Genomic DNA, 23,639 nt, shown 5'->3' on the forward strand with positions numbered 1-23,639 from the left:
ACAGCTCTGTCAGCACAGGGTCCCTTTTCGGCTGGGCATATTGGTTGAAAACCGGACACCTGGCAACCCTACTCAAGGAGGGGAGTGAGGCAGAGAGACTGTAATGCCAGGTTTTGCCACAAGGGGTGCTCTGGGACAGTGAGGTATGTTACACTTGCGTACAATTGGAAAGGCAAAGGGTGGTGGGATTGTCTAAACACTGCTCCCTGTCCAGGCCCTTCCCTGCCCTGCCCTACTCTCCTCCTCTTCCCCGTACCCTCTCTACCATTTCTGGGAAGGAGTAAGAGCCCCTTCCTGTCAGGGAAAAGAAAAGCCTCTCCCTCCCCCCAGCAACTGGGCCTGCAAACGGGTCTCAGCATTGGTTCCTTTTGCCTTCCTCCCAGTGACTAGCTCAGTGGTGACTCTGGGTCCCTCTGCTGGCAAAAGTGCTGCAACTGCTTCACACTGGGATTGTATGCCACTGCTCATGGTGCTGCAGTTTTTAATTTGTTACCCCTTGGGCTGATGAGCCAATGGTACTGACATCAGGGGAAGGATGTGCAAAACCAGGTGGCTGACTCATGGGAAGTGGGTATATGCTGTATACTCCCAATTCAAACCCCGGTTAGACGTGTCTGTAAACAATCAGCTACCAAGTCTAGAACGCATTTTAAATGTGATTCTGGCCCCATTCACTCTGGTCAGACCTCCTGGGAAACCTTGCTAGCTGGAGCTGTGTTTAAACATAATTCCCTAACTCAGTTGAAAGTTCATTGTAGACAGGGCCCTTAGGGACAGAGAAGGCCCAGAGACATGATATGTCTGTGCTTCCAGCAGGAGGTGTAAATTCCAGCTTGAGGAGACATACCCCTGCTAGCTCTGACCAAGGTAGTGTGCTAAAAATAGAGTGTAGTTGCAATGGTGGGAGAGGCTAGCCACCCCAACTCCAGACCTAGCATCTTGGATGGGTACATATGCAGGGCAGCTAGCCCTTTACACCACTGAAGCTACACTTTATTTTTAGCATGCTAGTTTAATCAGAGCTAGAGTGGATATGTCTTCTTGAGCTGGAATGTATACCTCCAACCTGAAGTATAGACATACCCACAGGCAGCTGGCATAGCAAAGGGGCTTCTATATAAGCGAGATTAAGGACAACTGTGTAGGTTATAAAGGAGAGGAGATAGTCTATAAAGTAGTGAATGGAACTGGTAATAAATTATAATGAAGGCAGAGGATCCTGTTTACAATAGCATCTGTAGTCATACTAGTGGAGGTAAATATCACCAGGGCTATCAATCCTCATGCTTCAAGATATGAACTAATCAGCTGGAGTCAGGAAGAAATTTCTCCTGAAGGGGAAAAATCGGTTATTGACCTTCTTGTAACTTCGAGATGTGTTGCTCATGACCATTCCAATTAGGTGTGCGCATGCTGTATGCATGGCAGCCGGAAGATTTTTCCCCTAGTAGTATCCGTCAGGTCGCACACCTAATTGGAATTGACATGACCAATCACTCGAAGAAGAAGGTTTTGTACTACGAGGTGCATTGTGGGTATCTTACACAATGAAGCATCCATCATTGGCCACAGGATTGGAGACAAGATGCTGGACTAGTTGGGCCATAGGCATTTCCTGTGTTTCTAGAAGCTCTGTCTAAACAAACAAACACATGAGCTTGAAATCTCCCAGGTCCTGAGAATGCATTTCTATGGCTGGTGCAGTCAGTCTCAGATGAGTTTATGGGACAAGCAGACATTTTAGGGAGAAGTGAGAAATCTTCATAATCCTCATCTGGAATGCACTGGAGAGACATTTACTTCTTGTATAAAATGTGATTCTTAAGTGATGCAATGGATCTGAGTTACTCATATTTCTGAGTTTAGATGGTTCAGTAGGTTCTGCCTGGGTTGTGAAAAAATATATTCCATCCCCATCCCTTCTTCAACTGGACAGTGGTACATTCTCATCACCAAAGCAGGGTGTTTTCGTACTAAGGAATTATTTTCTCAGAATGAAATCTTAGATGGCACATGAGTTATTCTAGTCCTCAGTGGTCACAACTAAAACTCTGGATAAACTGGTTTAATCAGCTGGGAAAACAAATGCCCTAAAGAGATTACAGGAATCTCTAGATAAAATACTGAAATGCTACAGGGCCCAGCTCATCAGGAATCAGGTGCAATTGCAGAGCTCTGTAGGAAGTCCAGGACTGGGAGTGCTGCACATCAGGATTGAGGGACGTCAGCAGACCTGTGCGGGAATCCCAGGAGTGGAATAGCAAGAGCTGCCGCTGGTCAGGGAAATGTTGAGGTGCACAGAGCTGTGTTGGAGGCCCAGAACTGGCTACAGGTCAGGATGAAACAAAAGGAAAAGCAGAGACAAAGAAGCCAGAACACAAGTTGCCAAGACTAATCAGAAATAACGTTTTCTTTTAATGTTTTGGTGTGCATTACATGGACTATAATGTTTAGACAGTGTTTTCCCAGAGGAATTCCACTTACAATCCCTGCATGCAGTGTGAGATTTAAGCAACAGCAAAGGTTTCTAATGCATTCCCCCAAACTGTGTGAACATGAGATTTAGATATACTGTACAGTAACTATGTAATATATTTATATATCTATATATGTTTACATTCAACTCTATATTCAGAGAGGAGACTTGGTCTAATTCCACTTCCTTCTAACATTTTTATCTCCACTCTCCTCCAATTGGCAGGACTCTTTAAGGCCCTGATCCTGTACCATGGAAGTCAATGGGAATTTTGCCATTGACTTCAATGGGAGCAGGATCCTAGCTTTAAATCACCTCTTCCCAATGTAGCAGGCATCTGCTCTCTATATGAACTCATCCTCTACATAGGGCAAAGCTCTGCTCCCTATGTAGTGAGTCTCTATTTACGTAGAGGAACTCCGCCTTCTGCATAGGAGAACTATGCCCCTATAGTTCCCAGGGATGGGTAAACTCCCTGTTTACCTTGGAACTCATTCCCCTATATAGTAGGTCTGTAGAGAAAAATTCAGCCCCTGTAGAGCAGATCCCTGCCCCTACATAGGAAAAATCTGCCTCTACAATGGGGTATCTTCCCCTAAGTAGGATGTAACACAGCTTCTCTCTGTACAAAGTAGACATTTGTCCGCTCTGAAGAGGCTTTTATGTAGGTCAACTTTGCCTTTATATAGCAGAACTCTTCCTGTATCTAGCCCTCTCTCCTCTTTATTGTGTCACCCAGGCCATATATAGCAGAATGCTGCTCATACCAAGTGGAATTATGCCCAATATATCAGGAGGTGGGGAACTAAACAAACTGGCCTTCCCTTATAGTTGGGAACAATACCTTTGTTAATGACTGAGCCCTGCCTACTCTCCTCCCCACCCCTAACTGTAGTGGGATAAACTACCTAACTGCGTGGCCCCAGCTGACCCTGTTGCCATAGTTAAGTTGCACTGCTATAGTGATTAAGACCCTTCAGTATTGTAACAGGGTGGCTTGCCCAGGAGCTGGAGAGCCTGGGCCTAAAACAATCCTGATGATGAGATGAGCCTCACCTGAGGGGAATCGGGTATTCTAATATAAAAGGCGGCAGGCTCCTGTAGGGCTCTGGTTGAGGCTGTTAGTGAGGGGGCTGTGCCAGAGGGCTCAGCTCGTGCCAGAGTGGTGTTGGGGAGGTGATAATTTTGACTTTATAGTGGGGACTCATTGGGGGCTGTTTGGGTTATTTTGTGATTAAGGACTCTGAGGTCTGTGTGAGCTTTGTCTGACGTTACTCCAGACTGAGAAAGGAGTGGTGTTAGCCCCAACAGAAATGGGGAGGGGGGCTTAAGGGACCTGTAAAAAATTAGGGGCAGGGTGCCTGCAAAGCAGCCCCTGGCTGGGATAGGGTACTGGATAAGTGACCACACCACTGTAAGTATATTTCACAAATCTTCTCCCACTCTGCCCCAAATGACTCACTTCTGCCCCAGCCCACAATGGAACAGCCTAGGGCTAGGGGAATGAAATCCCTTCCACACAGCTGGTTTATCTTTGCATGTGTGCCCACTCCTCTGGCCATGGGGCTCTCAACCCCTTGCATTGTGAAGTAGGGCCGAGTCACCCTGCCAGTGCCCAACAATTTATTCCCTCTCTTTTTCCCTGTGCCAACCCAACACACATTTCCTGCCTGCTGCAAGAGCTCCTGGTGGTGGGGTGGGAGAGGAATTCCACAGAGACTTTTAAAGCAGCTGTGACGTATTTCATATGTATAAACCTGGGTTGAGCCAAGACTTCCCCAAATTATCCAGGACAAACCGGTTCTTTATCTGAAAGACCCAAATGTTCCATGCCCCTCACACCAGGAGGTACCGAGTTCCCAGCCCATCTCCATGATGTACCAATTCTTCAAGTTTGCCCTTCCCCGGCACAGGAGCTCAACTAACTGGCATTTGCTTGGATTGTTTGCAGTGATACCTTCACTGTGGATCCCCTGGGTGTGGCATAGAGCTGGGAGGAGCAGAGAGGGTGGGCTAGGAGGAAGACCGGCACACTTCTCAATAAATCTTATATTTGTATTGTGAAAAATAGATTGCTCTGCTAAGCAAAGATTCTTCATTGGCTACTGTTCCTATGGCAGAAGCAGATGGCTTGTAACAAAGGGATTCAAACCTTCCCAGAGCTGGTTATAAATGAACTACTGCTGGCAGGGCCTATGAGACTTTTCTTGAATTGTAGCTGGGAGTTGTCAAGGTTTAATTCTCAGTCCCACAGTTGTCATTTCTCTGGCACTGAGCAGTGTAGAGATGGGGCATGGAGTCTCCTAGGGACTAACGCTAGGCTGCCAGGTAGTAAACTGCTGTCTCAGTCCCCTGAGACTGGGATGGGATACTCTAAGGACTTTCACTCTGATGCCATGCAAGAAACCCGGATTTGATTCCTACTCCTGACCTCTTGAAATGTTACCAGAGTATTGGTCCTGAGGATCCTAGATCATTGGGGGCTGGAAGAGCTGCAGGGGCTGGGCCCAGCATCCTAGGATTTAGTGAGTTGTGTAGTCATGCAGGACACTCAGGTTTGCTCCATCCAAGGAGTGCTGTGGTGACCAGGCCTGAGCCTCCCTAAAGATTTGTGAATTGTAGGAGACCTACATTCTGTCCCCACCCTCATCTCTCTCTTGGCGGCGGGGGGGGGAGGGGGGAAGAGCAAGAGATGGAGCAGTGCAGGAAATAGGCTGATCACGACCTGCGAGATCAAGTTTGGGATAAAAAACATGAGCACCCTTTAGAGGAGACAGCAGCCACTAACAGAGGACGCCATGCACTGCACCACCTGAAGGGTGGGGTGGAGAGAGCTGGTGTTGCAGGAGGGCCAGTAGGACTTGTTTGGGGTTGTAGATGGTGGGTTGACAATGATTCTCCTCTTCCCTTTCCCTCTCTCTCTCTCCTACTGGTTGTAGCTCACAGAGCATCAGGCTTATTCAGCTCCTTGTTCTGGCCCCATCTGCAGGGAGGGCCTCGGGGCTGACCGGAGCGGCGGATGCGTCGAGGGGGAAGGCCAGCCAGCTGGCGGCAGATCTCATCTGGAGACAAAGGAGAGAGTTGCAGAGAGACACGAGACACAGGATTACGGCTTCATTCAAGCTCAGTTCATCACATGAACAATTAGCAATACAATCTTGACGTTATCCATATAAACTTGTGATGGACACTGATTTAAATGGGACAGAGAAACGAATCCTGAAGCCTTTACTCAGAATTCATTCTGTGACACAATTCACACTGAAGTCACTGGGAGTTTTGCCTGGATAAAGACGGGGCTAGATTCTGCCCTCATTTACTCTACTGTAAGTCAGAAGCCACTCTTTTAAGCTCAGAGGAGTTACACTAGATTTCCCCTGGTTGCCTTTGAGTAAAGACTTGCACAGGATTTGCAGAATCTAATCTATTAATCAGGGAACACCATGTAAATTCCAGGTGAAACCAAGATCTTTAAAACCCATTGCTAGAGCCTGCTTAAACTATGGATTTGGCTACTGATCCGTTCTCAGTGTTCATACAGAGCTTTGTGGAACTTCAGATCTGGATCCACAGGTGGATTTTGCCGCTGAGCTGCTTCCTATCTTTCTAGTTGTTCAGATCCAAGGGTTTGGTTTGGCCTGTCTCCCCTGTCCCCAAATTTTGGGGATGTTTGAGTCTAGATCTGAACTCTCTGCTCTGGCCCATCTCTAGAAGTTAATATTAACTTGGGATTAAAGTTGCCGTTTCTATCAGAGAAGTGACTCTGCAAATCCCAGCTCCTTCCTTTTGTGTCAATTTCAGCTTGGTTTACAAATCGAGAGGAGTTTTCTAAAAGCTGCTATCACATATCTGGATTTTCAGGTCCCAGTTTTGAGTACGTTCTCTCTGCTTCTTGCATCTCTACCAGCAATAAAGTTTCCCCAATGGGAAGGCCAGCTAATGATTCTACTGATAATGCACAAGGCAGAATAAAGTTGCTAGCCCTCCCATAGCTTTATGGGCTCTCCAGGACTAACAGCAATAAAAACATGACTGTTGGGGCTGGTCTACAGGCACTGCTTTTACTATACGCATTTAGAAACATAGTTAAATATGTGCTACCCCATAGTATGGACAACATGATACTGGTATAAACAGGAGCAGATTTACCATGAAACACCCCATGCGGTGGCATGGGATCCCCAATGACAGGGGGGCCCCCAAAATGCAGGACAAATATCTGACAATTTGCCCCCAAGTCCCAGACGGCAGCGCAGCAGGGCTCAGGCCGGCAGGCTGCCTGCATGCTGTGGCTGGTGTCCCCATGCCACTCCCGGAAGCAGCCCCAAGTAGAGAGGTAAAAGGGAAGAGGTTCCATTAGGTCCCATTTTGTAGAGTGCGCAGTGTAGGCTACAAGGCCAGAAATCTGTAGTAGAGGTGGGCATGGATTCCCCCTATGATGCCACCTTATAAGGTGGTACAGCCACCCCTGTCAAGAAGAAGGGAGTGAGGGGAGCTCAGGAGGGTTGGAAGTGGAGCCCCAACCTCTTTAAAGGTCAGCCACCTTGTGCCACTGTCCCATCAACCACTAGTTCCCCCAGAGAAAAATGTCACTTGACAGGCAGGGTACAGTTTCTCATTAAGGAAAGCATATCTGAACAAGGCTGCTTCCCTTCCCCCACAGAGCTCTGCTCTACTGCTTCTCCGCCCAGCTGCCACTCACCCTGCATGACTTCATCCTCCTTGCAGACCACACGAGAGCACACCTCCTTGTTTATTATGTACATACGACGCACACTGAGGGGATGAGAGGCCACCAGAATCACGTCAAGGATGGGAGAAAGACATTCAGATTCATGAGAACAAAAAGTGATATAGGCAATAATCATTCAAACAAGGAGGCATATCCTGAGTTCCAGTCAGTCCTTACTAAGGCAAAACCCCTATTGATGTCAGCAAGGCATTTTGCCTGTGTGGGGACTTCAAGATTTGGTCCAATACATACATTAAATAATAATGAATAGCTCACAGAACATTTTACATCTTCAATGAGTTACAAATATATTAAGTATTAAACTGCATTAGTTAAGAACCTCAATTACACTTTTAGGATTCACTTCACCCACTTCTCTTCCCTTGTAGGGACTAGAACTTGGGATAGAACCCTTGTGTCTCCATAGAGTGCACACTTTTTGAGCTGGATGTGCTCTTTGTAATAGTGACTTGGTTTTTCTCCTGGGGATTGCAGGCTTCTTACCTGGTAACACACAGGTAACTGATACACTGTTTCACAGGTTTGTGAACGGAGTACAGGCGTGTGCAAGGGAACTGCTCCTCACGGCATTCTGGGAACACACACAGGTGCAAATGAATGCCATTGGCCATTGTGATGTGGACACAAGTTCACTAGGCACTGGACTGCAAGCCTCCATTCATTTTACAAAAGCCTCCAATCTGGGGCTGGATTGGATCTAGTGCTCAAGATATTAAAGGCTCCATACCCCATTTCCTGATATTCTTGAGGTCCTGGGACTGTTTAGAGAAGAGAGACCCTGATAAAGGTGTCATACTAAATAAATGGTCTAGAGGATGAGCATAAAGCATTTCTATTCCCCTTAGCTCATAATACAAAAACAAGAGAACATTCAGTACAGTATACAATGAACCTGTGGAACTCACTGTGGGGAACGGAAACTGGGGGGCCTTCTTTTTAAGAACCAGAGTGACTCTAAAGGCCTAGATTCGGACCCCTTAACAGAGGACTGTTAATGCTGACGGCCTCTATAAAAGCAGTACAGGCCAAGGCTTGAACAAGACTGGCCTGAACAAGACTGAACTGCACGGTTCTCTGCCAAATTCGGTCAAAGGTTATGACCAGAGGAGGGAGGAGGGAGTAAACAATGCAAAAGGCCTCTGCATAACCACTTTAGCAATATAATAACTGCCAGTTTATGAAATATAATAACCGCTTGCATGAAGAAATTGCTTTTGCAAATGCCAACTTCTCCTGTGATTCCAGCTATTTGCAAAATTAGACAATCATGTATCTTCTTTGAGCGTCCTATGTTAACTCCCTATGCCCGTTACTGTAAAACCCCGGAAAGATGATATGTACTCTAACGAGAAATACCCCTAAATTGGTGCCAAGTACCACCCCTAAAGGAAAAACACCAAGTGACCCCTTACCTAATATATACCCAATTTTCACAAATTAATTAGGAAGGTACTGGGAAAGGGGGACTGACCCGAACTCTTATTTCTTGAAAATGACGTATAATTTGTATTGTGCTTGCGGTTTAAAGAAATAAAGGCAGCCTGCATGCTGACCTAGGGGTGTCAGTCTTCGGACTGCACCCCAGTGCACTGGTATGTATGTCAATAAACTGGCCTCAGGCTTGAGTCTGTAAACTAAAATCAATGTGTGGGTGTCTTTGACCACGACATCACTAACAGAATATTACTCAGAGTTTAGAATAATTCTGAATGGACATTTATGCAAATAATATCTGCAGCCATATTATTTAAGATACAGCTTTATAAAGGATATAAAACCTCAGCTTCAGGTTATAACTCAGCCACTTTTCTTGTGAGGTCAGGAAGAAACTTCCCCTGTGGGCAGATTATTCCATAACTGTCCAGTATGGGGTTACTTGAATATAAGAATGGCCATACTGGGTCAGACTAATGGTCCATCTAATCCAGTATCCTGTCTTCTGACAGTGACCAGTACTTGCACCTCCCTCTGAAGCACCTAGTACTGCCCAAATAGATCTGGTCAGGTCTGGTCTGATCCAATCTGGCTATTTCTATGTTCCCAGTGGATAGGAAATGATGCCCTAAAGATGACAGGCTCCATGTCCCCTACTTTGAACCTCAAAACTAAACATACCTGGTATCTCTGTTGTGTTTACAATGGCAGCTGGAACTAGAAAACAAAGGATTTGTGAATTTTGGATTATTTGCTATGCTTCTAAAATAAACAGTGAAAAACAGGGGTCCTTAAGTGTAAAGGAGGGAGCATGGGGAATGTCTTACCCAAGGGAGAGCAGCTCCTCTAACAAAGCAGTATTCTTTGCCACACTAATGCCCTGTGGTATGGGCACTGGAACCCCCAGAGGTGGGGCAAAAGGGAGCTCACATGCCTTCTAATAGTGCAGTTCCTCTCCACCCTTGATCAAACCCTGCCTTGGGGTGTCATCCTTAGTTACTGACCCAGAGACAGGCCAGAAGGGAGATCAGGTTAATGTCTCCTTCAAAAGACAGACATTTATATTAATAAAGCAGTTGTACACACCTTGTTCATCTGCTACTACTTTGGGGGGGAGGGATAGCTCAGTGGTTTGAGCATTGGTCTGCTAAATCCAGGGCTGTGAGTTCAATTCTTGAGGGGGTCATTTAGAGATCTGGGACAAAAATCTGTCTGGGGATTGGTCTTGCTTTGAGCAGGGGGTTGGACTAGATGACCTCCAGAGGTCCATTCCAACCCTGATATTCTGTGATACTATGCCTTCAGTATCAGGCAGACCTGTTGACAAAAAACAAGTGTGTAAAGAAAGAGGAATTTCTGGAGAGTTACAGCTGGAGTTAAGGGCAATGGAGAAAGTGGGACTCTGAGTGTGAAGTGACAGGGATCTCTAGTGGTGATACAGCTGGGAGTAGGGATCAGCAGGGAAAGAAAGGCCCTGAGTGGTCCCACTGTCAGAAGAATGAACTTACCCAAGTCATCAGGGACAGGTTGCATGTCAAGCACAACTGGAAAAAGAGAGAATGGTCTGAAAGATCCTGCTTTGAGTTTTTGGTCCTCTCCCCTCCCCCCCAGCTCTGCCAGCCCCCCTGCTATTCCAGTGCTGGGCTCCCCACACAGCTCTGCCAATGCCCCTCAGTCCTACTCTGCAACCCCCCTGCTATTCCAGCCCTTAAGTCTCTCCGTATGCTGGATTTTGTATGATGAGTACCAAAAAGGACTAAGTTTAGACCCAGTAAAAGTCCTTCCGGTTGTGCCCTTAGGTCCCATTTGAACCTAACTCACTGATGGCAAAAAGTTGAAGCCTGCATTCCCCTCCTGAACTGCATCACCACTAATGCACATCAAACATACACCCTCTATCTATCTGGTGTCCTCTCTGAGGCTAGGTCTACTCTACGAGTTAGGGGTATGATTCTCAGCTGGCATGCACATTCTCAAGCTAGCTTGATGAGAGCTAGAGCAATTATAAACACCAGTGTAGCCACAGTAGCACAGGCAGCAGCAGTGGCAGCATGGCTTAGCCCTGCTGAGTACGTGTCCAGGGGTTTCAGGTGGGTTTGTACTTGGCATGGCTAAGCTGTGCTGCCCCTGCCCATGCTACCATGGCTACGCTACTATTTACACTAGCATTAGCTCTCATTGAGCTAATGCGAGTATGTCTACACAAGCTGGTGATCACACTCCTGGCTTGTAGTGTAGACATAGCCTGATTCTCAATCTTTCTCTAGCATTTCTAAAGTGTTCTTTGCCATGCTATCTAGGTGGTGTGAGCAGTGCTTAATTTGTAATGAAAGAGGTGCTGGGGCTCAAGCAATTTTTTTTACTTTCATAACTGACATAGCAAGCCCAGAGGTACCGGGGCTATGAACTGCCAAGCCCAGAGGTGCCGGGGCTATGAACTGCCACACCTAGATGTACCGGGGCTCAGCCCTGGCACAAATTAAGCACTGAGTGTGAGGGGATAATCAGAAACAGCAAGATCTTTCTAGAAGAGACCGTCAGTCTCCAGCCTGCTCTTCATTATATTATTATATAATTATTATTTATTCTAACTGTGGACTTTTCACTATGAATGTGCTGTAGGTTTTCTTCTGTTCCAGTACCTTGGGAAATGCTGCAGGGGGGAGAGGTGGGTATTTCAGTGAGGTCCCAAGATGATCAGGGAAGGACTCTTCCTGATCTTCTTTGAATAGGCATTCCAGAGCCTGGGCCCTGCTCTCAAGGCTTTTCCTCTGGCTCTTACAAAGGTTTACACTTGGGTTTGGTTAACCATAGTGGGCCAGATGATTCTAGCTGCCATGATGGGCCCCTAAGATAGCGTGAGCCTATCCAGTAAATATTCACACGGCACCTCTCCCCACCTCTATCCACCCCCTCCTGGGACTTGGGACTCTCACTGGCAAGCCTTGGATCTCATAGCAGTGTGTTTTGCATGCAAAAACTGAATTATTACTAATCTTGCTCTGACCACCCATCTTGGGAGAGAGGCCTCCATATATCCCCTATCCTGGGCACTGATTTTTCTGCCTCCATTGGCCTGGGATTGGCTAGAGACCACATCAGGGGGACATTCCTAAAGGAATTAATAATATGTCCATCTCTGTTTACTTCTTTTCCCTTCACCCCCCTTACAGCCTGCTTATTACTAGCCCTCCCCATTTTCCACATATCTGTCCCATGGAGTACCCTAAAAGGGCCACTAGCTGTCAGCAAACATGCATGTAATTAGAGTCGCAGTGCTGCCCAGATGTGTCAGTGAACCTCTCCAAATCCTCTGCTATTTCATGGGAAGTCTCTTCCTCCCTGCCACCACCCCAGGAAGTTCAGCTCAGAGCCTGAGCTTCACATTTCACTGCTTCTTATAATGCACCCATCCCCAGAGTATCAAGTTGCCCTGTGTACATAGGTTAGTTCAAGTATAAAACAGCCATTTCCTATAGACCACGACGCCTCCACCCCAAACTAACCTCCCTGTGAGGAGTGCAGAGAACTCCATGGTTGTATTGTAAAGGACACTGTAAAGGCACAGATGGGCCATCAACAAACCCCATTTCTAAACCCCTACTGAACTCTGAATCCAGATCCTGACTTCTCAGCTCTGGCCTATCTTGGGAGGCCGTACTGGAGGGAGAGACATCGGAGGTGAGGAGCTGCCCTGCTCCTGGTTCCTGCAGCACTCACCTTTGGGATGGACAGCTGGGGAGTTCAGGGTGAACTGGGTTGAACCTAGCCCATATTGCAGAAAGGTGTAAAGCTGGGCAAGTGGAGTGTGGGTGTGATGTGCTCCCAATCCTGTTCCCTACACAGAAGTTTGGTGGCCACATTCTGCAAGAGTCACAGCTTCCAAGAAACCTTTGAGGGTAGAATGTGCTGCAGGAGTGTAGCTGTGAGATGGCTAAGGGATGGCTGGCTAAGGCAAGGTCTGCCTCTGAGAGGAGAGGAGAAGGCATAGTGATGTGGCACCTTATGTTTTCAAAGCACTGTACAAACATTAACTCATTTATCCTCTCACCTCTCCTTGGAGATAGGTAATGATCATAATCCCACTTTACAGATGGGAAAACTGAGGCAAAGAGAGAGAATGTGACTTGCCCAAAACTACACAGTGAGTCAGTGGTAAAGCCAGGAATAGAATCCAGGTCTCCAGACATATAGTCCACTGTTCTCACCATTAGACCATGCTCTTCTTATATACCAAGTGTTCCACACTTGGCTACCACTGAGGTAGCAGTAAGGTTCCTCTAACTTCCCACTGTTAGAGAGTGACTCAGTGTTAGGTTCTCAGATCCCAAGATCCAACTTGTCTCTCACAATCCTTTGCTATAAAGCATCAATTCACAAACAATCAAAGAAATGCATGCACTCAAAACCATAATAAATAATAATGAATTCTTGAAGAACTCTAAAGTGCTTTGCAGATTGGTACATACAGAGCTTATTTACTCAGCACTGAAACACAGCCACATCTCTAGTTCTTCCCTGCCTCTTGCCCTGCACATCCACGCCATGTCCATATCTTGAAGTTCCTTCCTCCATAACACCTTAAGGTCTAGTCTTTTCCCTCTGTCCATGCAGCTAAAGTTCTCATCCAGGGCCTCATCTTCTCCCATCTTGATTTCTGCAATCTCTGGATCCCTGATATCCATACCACCCCTCTCCAGTCCATTCAACCCCAGCTGCAAAGAGCTTTTCTTGTCACTCTCACGCTCACTACATCAGTCCCCTCTTCAGACCCCTCCTTTTCCATCACATCAGGTTCATGTCCTCACCTTTAAAGGTACTTCAGAATTCTACCACCCCCTATTTATGTGGCTTTGTCTCTTACTGCATTGCCTCACTCTACTTTGCCAGCAATGCCAGCCTCAACCACCCATTTTAGGTGCTTCTCCCACAGACATTTTTGAGCGTTCTTCCATGCTATTCCCTCCACAGGGAATGCCCTTGCCTAGCTATTCCATAAAGCCATGACCCTGTTCTCCTTCAAATTCCTCCTCGAGATCCACTTTTATCATGATGCTTACAGTAAATTGCTAAATAGTAGTGACTGGGCAGAGAGCCCATGGGGATTGCTGAGATTAATTTATTTGTATCTGTGTATGTATCTCTGTGTGTACATCTCTGTGTGTATATACACACACAGATATAAATACACACATACATATATCTACACACATCCTAATATCTATTAGTGACTCAAACCCTGCTAATTGTGCACCTAGCTAGTCTTTATAACCACTATCACTGTTATCCTTGTCCCTTGTCTTGGCTTAAATTATATTGAAAGTTCTTTGGGACAGTGACTGTCTCTTACTTTGTGTATGTGAATACACCTAGTGCAATGAGATATCGATCCCGAATGGGGTCTTTGAATGCTACCATAATACAAATGATTAATAACAACCACCATGTCTGGGGTAGAACATGACAGGTGTTTAACATTGCATAACTGCACTGCACAACAGCTGAGGCCAGGAAATGAAGAACTGAATAGCAGTGAGATAGAATATAATTATCCAGGACTTTAGGACCAACATACCTATCCCTGCACAAAGTACCATCAGATTTTTAACAACCTTGAGTGATTGGTGTGCCTATTTTAGGCTTCATACAAAGGAGAACACCTCCAAAATCTTAATACCCTCTAGCACCATATTGGGGCATTGGGATTAGCACTTCCTACTGAGTAACCAGCACCTTGGTTTTCTTTCAGCCCACACACATGCACACACGTGCGCGCACACACACACACACGCAGCAGACAGCAAGACTTACTTGTTGGGTCTTCTTGACAGTTGACCATCGGTAGAAACCAGTCTGCAAGATAAGGTAGGAGAGAGGGGAGAGTGGGGAAAAGACAAAAGGGGGATTTCCATAAACTGGAGTCTATATAATTATAATGAATAATAACAGTCATGAACTAGCAATGTATATACAGGAGACCACTGCCCTCCCCTGGATGGAATGAGAACTGCTCAGCTCTAGTCTTAGGATCTATACTGCTAATAGATAAAGGAGATTGCCCTTTAGTTTAAGAAGTTTTAGAGCAAGAGCTCTACCATACATGTCTGAGTGGGCACAACTGGGAGTGGGCAGTAACAGCTGTGGAGTTGTAAGGGGCCACAGATTTGTTCCCAGACTTTGCATTTCCGCAGCACCATTTGCAAACCTTGTTGCATTTTACAAACATTAGCCAATTAAACTTCATAATCCCCCTCTGAGGTAGGTTAAGTATCACACTGCCTATTGTATAGGAGAGAGAACTGAGGCACTGAGTGAGGGGAAGTGACTTACCCCAGGTCCCAGAGCCAATCATTGGCACAGTAAGGAACAGAAGGCAGGTCTCCTGGTGCCCAATCAACAGCTGTAACCACCAGACTATCTTTCCCCTCGGTTATGGAGCACCACACATTCCCTGACAATAGGCTGGAAGATCATTTACATCCAGGCATATTATAAGGTGAGAAAAAGGGACAGGCAGAGAGCAATGGAGGCCACCTGTGCAGTCAGTGTAACAGAAGAGGAATAAAAACTGAGATACACTGTTTACTTTCAAAATGCCAACGGCAAGAAAGCTGCTTCTTTAAGCAGCTCGAAACAGGTAAAAGTTTTCTGCTAAACAAGGGAAGAGGAAAACATCTGCATAACTGTGGGGGGAAAGGAAAGAATTGGTAGGAAAAGGCTGGTGATACAGGGCAGTGCAGAGCAAATTAGAACTAGGACAGATGTAGGAATGACCCACTGTATAGTAACGGCTCTCTGTGAGCTGAGGGGTGAAAACATTATCTACTACCCCACTGGCCCTGTCACACTGTGCCCGATATACTATACCCTTGAGCCTTCTCCCCTCATTCCACCAAAGTTATCACTGAAGTCACTGGGAGCTTTGCCTGAGTAAGGACTACAGGATTGGGAATTGAGAGCCCTATTTATCTCTTACTTCAGTAATAGTTACTTGTATCCTGCAGGGGGAGAATTGGGCCCGTGGGCATAATCCTACTCTGCTGAATTTCAAGAGTTCTCTCAGGACCCTCTGTGTCCTGTCCCAGTGGAGTCCCCAGCAATGGCTGTGCAGCTATCCACCTTCACTGGCCACTGATCCAGAAAGTGCCAGGTATTACACACATCACCCAGGTACAATAACCCATTGCTTCTCAAAGCTGTTTCTATTCTGGCCCATCTCTTAATGGTAACCTGCAAAGGGGGGAAATAGGGTTGTGCCCTTTTTTCTCTCTTTGTGATGCAGGTCTGAAATGCTGAACTTTTTTATAAAGTCTGCTTATTTTCTGCATTAGAAATTCACTTCTTGTCTAGTCTTTCCTCTCCAGAAGACTAAGGACAATAGAAAATTGGTCTGATTATAAAATCCAAGTAACTAAGAGGGATTTCTTATCAGGCTGTTTAATTTGTTTGCTTGTATTAACACCTACTTAATTCAAACACTTACGAGGAAAGCACTCATTGTTAAAGATGTGGCACCCTCACCCCCTCGGAGGGTGAAAAAGCCCCACTCCAGTTATCTAAATCTCCAACTAGCCCTTCAACAAAACAGAGAGAGACCAACCTGGGCATTCCTGATATTTCTAAGGGCTTGTCTACATGTGAAATGCTTCAGTGGCACTTGCTGCAGTGGTGCCGCTGTAGCACTTCAGTGTAAACACTACCTAACCGAACAGGAGAGGTTATCTCACTGGAATAGGTTATGCACCTCTCTGAGAGGCAGTAGCTAGGTCAGTGGAAGAATTCTTCTGTCAACGTAGCGCTGTCTACAACAGGGGTTGGGCCAGCTTAGCTACACCACTTGGGGTGTGGATTTTTCACACCCCTGAGTATCGTAGCTGGGTCGACCTAACTTTTTAGTGTCGACCTGGCCTGGGGTAAAAAACAAAGAGGAAAAAACCCTTTCAAGCCTTGTTTGTGTATCAGAAAAACACCGAAAAGGACACAACCTCTTTTTCTTTTTACTTTGCAAGTCACCTTTAAGATCAAGATTGTGCCAGGGCTGCCTCTACTCCCTGCTCTGTCATTCACCAGCTCACATTTGCTCTGTGATAGCTACAGTATCTGCCTATGGGAAAAAGTACTATTAGGATCAGAAACATGCCAGATCCAAACAGCCACTGAATAATGGGGATGTCCCTCTCTGGATCCAAACATTTCAGCACAGGCTGATCTCTAATGATGGGAGAATTGCTTTAATGTGAAGGGTGCAGCTATCGGGCTATATCCCCTATTCGATACCTAGCCCCTCGTTCTCTCTTTCCTTGGGTACAGCACTCTCTATCCATTAAGATGGAATCATCCCTCATTCTCTTCTCCACTCTCTCCATCTTACTCTTCAGTTTGGTGCTGCCTTCTCCCATTTTGGTGTCATCTGCAAATTTAATCCCACCTGAATTTATGCCAAAGAAACTCAGAGCACAGACAGACATGAAGCAGCAGGTGGAGAGAAGCTTGGAATCCGGAGTTTAACTGGCCAGAAAAGCCTCTGGAAAGCCAGAGAGGCCAGGAATGGGGAACAACCAGCAGGAAGCATCAGTGCTTGAAGACTGATAGATGTTTTTCACCACTGTGACAGAACAAGTTCCATGGACCAGCTGGAAGTGCTCCACATACCCGGTCTGAGACGCTGCCCCAGGCAGTGTCTGGGAGACCAGGGTTCCAACTATCTGTTGCCCCCATCATATCCAGCTGAGAATACATTGTGCTCCCTCCTGAGCACGTACTATAGCTACACCTTTTTCTAAACATTGGTCCTAAGCCACCTCTCACATATATCTATGTCACGCCTGTGTAACTCATTGACTCCAACGAGCCACTCTTGATTTACACCGGTGTGAGAGGAGGCTCATAATATTTAGAGGAGCTGTTCACTGCCTGGCCACTCCAACCTGTTTCCATGCATCCCACCAACCATGCAGAACCAAGGGAAATGGCAGCTATGCTTGGTAGGGGAACAACAAACATGCATCTCCCCTCCGCTCACTCCCTGAACCTCTGTCTGCTCCTATCCATGCTGCTTAGGAGAAGGAGAACATATGGGCACTGATCACTGCTTCTCAAACTTTCCTCCAGCATTCTCTCCATCCCCTCCTGCACTCTCCCCTTTTTCTTTCCCTGTCACTCTCCATCTGTGTGTGTGTGTCCTTCCCCTCCTGTCACTGAACAGTGGTCTCTGTGTGAGCCTCCACGGGGCAAAGAAAGGGGAGAGAGCCCTGATGTGGCTTCCATGGGGTGGTGACTCACCAGCTGGGAGGACAGAGAGGGCTATGATGCACAGCAGTGCACGGGATCCAAAAGTCATCATCCCTACAAAGTGAAAGAGAGAGAGGTCAGATGAGAGTCTGGCACAAACCGCACCAGGAACAGGGAGACCTTCCCCCTGCAGGCCAGACACTGTCCTCATCCACTGACTGCAAATCCCTCTCCCCGATGCATTCCTTCTCCTCATCTTCTCTCCCTCCATCTATCTCCCTCCTGCTCTGTCATTGCCATTCTTGAGCTCCTTCCCCATACATTTTGGACTGGAAAAAGCATCCTGTCTGCCTTCTTTCTTTCTCCTTCCACCTCCCCTCTCAATTCATTTTCTCTCTCCCTCCATTCGTTCTCTCTCCCCATCCATCCACCCCAAACATTCATCCCCTCTCCCTCTCTTTTTCTCACACATTTGCTCATGGTATTGCCTGGAACCCTTAGAAAAGTTTCCCATCATTATCCCCCTCCTCCCCCTTCTCTCTGGAACTTATTCTGTGGGGTGTTGGGGAAAGGGATAGAGTCTCCTTCACTCACTGTTGTCCACGATCTCCACTCTCTTCGGCTGCAGACGCTGTCTCTTCCCCCTTTGGCTGGTCCTCTACTTTGGCTGGAGTGTGAGGCACACTCAGCCACTCCCAGAAAATGTTCCACTTTTGGTTGTCTTCAAAATACAATTTTAGCAAAAAAACAGAGAAGTAGCAGCATTTGGTGGTATAATGCGGATGGAATGAGAGGGAGGGGGAGTGAGGAGAAGCAGCCCACACCCTCATTCCAGTTTATTATGATCCAAAGAGAGCCAGCTCCTCCTGTTCCCTCCGGATGGGCCAGTGCCAGGGATGGATTCCCAGTATCTATGTCACACACGTGTGTCCTGTTTCACTCTGCCATCCAGTGCAGAAACCCTCTCTCCCTCTCATTCACTGCCTTTTCTCTCCTGGGTCTCTCCCCTTCTCTTTCACTCCCTCCTCTGTCACACTTTTTTCCCCCTCACTCAGACATTTGCTCTTACCCCATTGCTTTAGGTTATGGCTATACTGTAAGCTCTCCAGTGCAGGGGTTCTCAAACTTCATTGTACTGTGACCCCTTTCTGACAACAAAAATTATGATACGACCCCAGGATGGGGGACCGAAGCCTGAGATCTGCCGGCCTGGGCGGGGGGACTGAAGCCTGAGATCAGCTTGAGATCCCCCGGCCTGGGCAGGGCACCAGAGATGAAGCCTGAGCCCCGCCACCCCAGACGGGGGGGGTCAAAGCTGACTCCCAAGGGTTTCAGCCCTGGGTGTGGGGGCTGAAGCTGAAGCCCTTGAGCTTCAACCCTGGGCGCTGAGGCTCAGGCTTTGGCTTCTGCTCCGGGTCCCAGCAAGTTTAACACCAGCCCTGGTGATCCCATTCAAATGGGGGAGTGACCCACTTTGGGGTCCCAACCCACAGTTTGAAAACTGCTGCTCTAATGTAACCGCTCTAAGGCGACGGGAGAGAGCTCCCCCATCAGCTTAACTACTCCAACCCCGTGAGTGGCGGTAGCTATGTTGGCGGCAGAAGCTGTCCTGAGCACATAGCACTGTCTTACACCAATCCTTAGGTCGGTGCAACTTACGTTGCTCAAGGGGGTGGCTTTTTCACACCCCCGAATGACGTAAGTTATACCGCAGTGAGTGTAAACATAGCCTTAGTCGCTTCTCGCCCATCCTATCTTCCTGCTATTCTCTTATGCATTGAAGCACTGCCAGGACACACCTGGATTTCCCTAACAAATGTTTAACTTTTATTAAAAACTCCAGACCTTAGAAATTGCAAGAGTCATTCTTCCCATGCTAGAGGAATGCACTCTTCTCACTACCTGCCATAAACTGCTCTGCTCTGTCACCAGACAAATTAACGAAAAAGCACAGGTGTGGCTGCAACACTGTACCTGCTGTTGTCTGCTCCCAGGCACTCCTAAGTAATGGGAAGCACCCAGGGCCCTGGGTTCTGATTCAACCACCTGCCATATTCTCAGAGTTGATTTACTAGTGTCAAACATCCCTGTAGAAAGCACATATCCATCACCATCTCTTTGTTTCTATGTTTTTCTCTCTCTCCATTTTCCTCTCTCTCTCTCTCTCTCTCTCTCTCTCTCTCTCCATATTCTCAGAGTTGATTTACTAGTGTCAAACATCCCTGTAGAAAGCACATATCCATCACCATCTCTTTGTTTCTCTCTCTCTCTCTCTCTCTCTCTCTCTCTCTCAGAGGATTGTAGGAGTGAGGCTGAGAGTGGTAGGGGTGGATTAGCCACTGGACCGATGGGGCCCATGCCCTGGCCAATTGGGGGGCCCTGGAAAAAGATCTGCCACTGGGTGGCGGAAGCAAGAAGCCCTGGCAGAGGTGCTGGGCTTGTGGGGTAGGGGAAGCCCCAACACCCCAACCCAGGTAGCAGCACCAGGCAGGGCAGCCCCTGTGCCCTGACCCTGTTCTTGGCAGACGCGCCGGGATGCATTGGGGAAGCCTCCGCGCCCCAACCCCAGTTCCCCGACTCTTGCTCCCTGCCATGGCCTCAGGGTTGGGGGAGCTGTCACTCCCTGCTGTGGCCCCGGGGCCACGGCAGGGGGGACAGAGCTTCTCCGATCTCGGATGGGCAGAAAGGAGCAAATGGATTGCAGGCCGCAATGTGTGTTTGGAGGCAGTGGAAGGGGCGTGGCTGTGGGTGGAACAGGGCTGGGGCCAGTGGCGGATTAATAATTTTGCCGCCCCTAGGCCGGGAAATAATTGCTGCCCTGGCCCGGCCCCGACTCAGCCCTTTTCCCACCCCCATTCGAACCCCCTCCCCAAAGTCCCCGCCCCAACTCCGCCCCCTTCCTTCTCCTATTGGATCCCTTCCCCAAAGCCCCGCCCCCGGCCCTGCCTCTTCCCCCAGCACGTGGTGTTCCTCCTCCCTGCCCCGCAAAACAGCTGTTTTGCGGCGCAAGTGCTGGGAGGGGAGAGAAATAGGACACGGCGGCGCGCTTGCAGAGGAGGCGGAGGTGAGCTGGAGCAGGGGGGCGGGGCACGGAGGGGAGCTTCCGCCCCTGCAAATTTGCCTACCTAGGCCTTGTCAGCCTAGGCAATAATATGGCACTGGGCCGGGCCACAGGTGGAAGGGGCAGAACAGGGTGGGATGATGGGCGGGGCTGCAGGTGAAAGGGGTGGAATGGGGGTGGGGAGGGCCCCCCCCACTTGCTCTGGCCCAGGGTCCCATGAAACCTTAATCTGCCTCTGGAGAGTGGATGTGCTTTGCTGTTCTTTCTGCTGGGGATATGGGGTTTTGTGTTTTAGTTTTGGAGTTTGGGATTTAATTTCAGGACTTCTTTTGTTTTAGCAGGCTTTTGTCTGTTCTCTGGACTGGGGGGACAGAGACCTCAGTTTGTTGCAGAAGGTTTAACGCATGGCCCTGGGTTGTGGATTTTGCCTCCACAGTCTGCCTCTAGCGGGGAATGTGTTCTAGCTGTGGGGAAGGTGATTGGGTTTAAAAATGTGATGTACACCTTCCACATGAGTAAGGTGTTTGTTGTGTTTGTTGCCTCACTTAGCCTTGTTGAGCAGGTGATTGTGGAGGGGATTGTTGTGCAAGGTACTTTTGTCCCTGTTTTGCTGCTCCCAACACCTGCTGTTAAAGTCACTGTCTCTAATGTTCCTCCTTTTTTTAGGAAATAAGCGGTTGACTAGAGACCTGGCTAGTTATGGTAAGATCACTAGCCCTATCAGGAGAATTAATTTGGGCTGCAAAGCCCTGGAGGTTCAGCATGTCTTGTGCTTTCATAGGTAGGTACAAGAGCAAACTATCCCACTGCGTAGGATAGATAGGAAGTATGGCAAGAGACCACCCTGGCTTAACCAGCAGATCTTCAATGATCTGAAACTCCTACCCACTGGAGTAGGAGGTCCTGGGTTCCCCTAATGCCAGCCTTAGACTCTAGACACTAGGCAATATCGCTGGGGCTTGAACATCGAAGACTCTGACAACTGCTGGTGAACACGGGCATCAACCCAGTTCCGATAGAATGATGGTGCACCTACCGACAAAACTGGCCCAAAGGAGACCATGGACACAGAAAAGCTGCTTACATGGATAATAGCGAGCCAACAACAGCAGGCAGTCCAAAAACAGCAACAACAGGGGGCAGCTACAACTGATAGCTGCCAGCAGCAATAGCAAGCAGCCCAGTAGCAGCAGGAGCAACAGCAATGCCTATGCAACAGTAGCAGATCCTGAAGCCCCAGAGGGCATCTAACGCCGCGTTGCCAGGACACTCAGGTGATGTCCCTCCCCCTGGGCTGCCCGTCAAGCTCATGAAAATGGGTCCCGAGGGTGACCCAGAAGCCTTCTTGGCCACCTTTGAGGAGCTGGCCGCTGCAGCGTGCTGGCCATAAGAACACTGGGCCATCTTCATAGCCCCGTATTTGATGGGACCTGCCCAAGTCGCCTACAGGATCCTGGACCCCACAGAGGCACTGAATTATGTTAAAGTAAAAGCAGCCATTTTAGATTACATGGTTATCAACCCTGAGACATTCCACCAATGATTCAGGAAGGAAAAATACCCACCAGGAGCCTGGTCGGGGTAGTGGCACGGTGCCTGAAAGAACAGTGTTGGCACTGGCTGGACCCTGAGAAGCAGACTGGAGTAAAAGTAGCGGAGCCTATCGTGCTGGGGCAGTTCATCCAGGTTCTCCTGGCCGGTGGGAGAGGATGGATGAAGCACCATTGACCAGCAGCACTGCAGATGCCATAACCCTAATGGAGAATTATGTGGCTGCAGAGGGTCTGGCCTCGCTGATACTTAGGACCGAGGCACCTGAACTCAGAACACTGACACATAGTGGAGGCCCGGCTGGGGGAGAGCCCGGGATTGCTGAATTGGACACTCCACTTCAGATTGCTCCCATCCAGGGGCCAGACCCCTCCCACCAAGGTGGAGCTGCAAGGGGACCAAGGTCCTGGGAAGGGGGGCACACGCTCCCTGGGAAACCCCACAACCCCAGAGGAGGGCCAGCCAGCTGCAGCTCCAAAGGGCAACTGTTTTGAGTGTGGACAGAAAGGACATTTTAGGTAGGAATGCCATTTTATGGACTGCTATGGCCAGACCTGGACTGCATGCACTAGGGCTTGCAGACAGAACCCAGCCAAGATGCTAATCCTAGCATGGGTCATTGGGCCTAAGGTAACAGGCCTGGTAGACTCAGGATGCAACGAAACAATCGTGCAAGAAAACTTCGTTGAGTCTCTCGACATGTCAGGCACTCCTATCCATCTCCAGTGCATACACTGGGACATTTAACCCTACCCCACTACGGAAGTGCAGCTGAGGGTAAGGGGCTACACCAAGACCTACTGGATAAGGCTATTGGGCACCCTGGTCTACCCCAGGATACTAAGGAAGGACTGAAAATGGTTAGGGGGGTCCTGAAATGGTGGAGCGGAGACCCCCCCAATAGAAACCAACCCAATCCCAGAGGTAGTTTATGGGGCAGGGCAAGATGGAAGACCATGGGGAAGGTACCTCCTGTCAGCCAGGAATGTCAACCCAGCTGACTGCTAGCTCAGGGCCACCTAAAGGTGTAAGTCCTATATGGCTATCTAAGAATGAAGATTTCATGTAGGAACAGCAACAGGACCAGACTCTGAGCTGGGCATGGGAGCAGATAGCCTTCTCTGATGGAAAGA

The 23,639-nt window shown here is 48.1% G+C and overlaps 1 protein-coding gene across 3 annotated transcripts in view; it reads right to left on the minus strand.

The window, feature by feature from the left end:
* Positions 1-2,391: 2,391 nt before the first annotated feature.
* MFAP5 (microfibril associated protein 5) overlaps positions 2,392-23,639 on the minus strand; it is a 39,986-nt gene continuing 18,738 nt past the window's right edge. For 2 of the 3 annotated variants that reach the window (XM_034785785.1, XM_034785765.1), the window contains exons 2-9: positions 18,489-18,615; positions 17,946-18,008; positions 14,475-14,516; positions 10,172-10,207; positions 9,345-9,380; positions 7,713-7,800; positions 7,179-7,252; positions 2,392-5,538 (exon numbers count right to left, since the gene is read on the minus strand). In XM_034785785.1, the coding sequence (XP_034641676.1) occupies positions 5,417-5,538; positions 7,179-7,252; positions 7,713-7,800; positions 9,345-9,380; positions 10,172-10,207; positions 14,475-14,516; positions 17,946-18,006 (459 nt within the window). In that variant the 5' untranslated portion in view covers positions 18,007-18,008; positions 18,489-18,615 and the 3' untranslated portion in view covers positions 2,392-5,416. Of the gene's footprint in view, positions 5,539-7,178; positions 7,253-7,712; positions 7,801-9,344; positions 9,381-10,171; positions 10,208-14,474; positions 14,517-17,945; positions 18,009-18,488; positions 19,217-23,639 lie in introns of those variants that run through there. The other variant, XM_034785775.1, reaches the window with a different exon arrangement.

Source organism: Trachemys scripta, chromosome 1, assembly GCF_013100865.1.
Source record: "Trachemys scripta elegans isolate TJP31775 chromosome 1, CAS_Tse_1.0, whole genome shotgun sequence".
Classification (NCBI taxonomy): Eukaryota; Metazoa; Chordata; order Testudines; family Emydidae; genus Trachemys; species Trachemys scripta.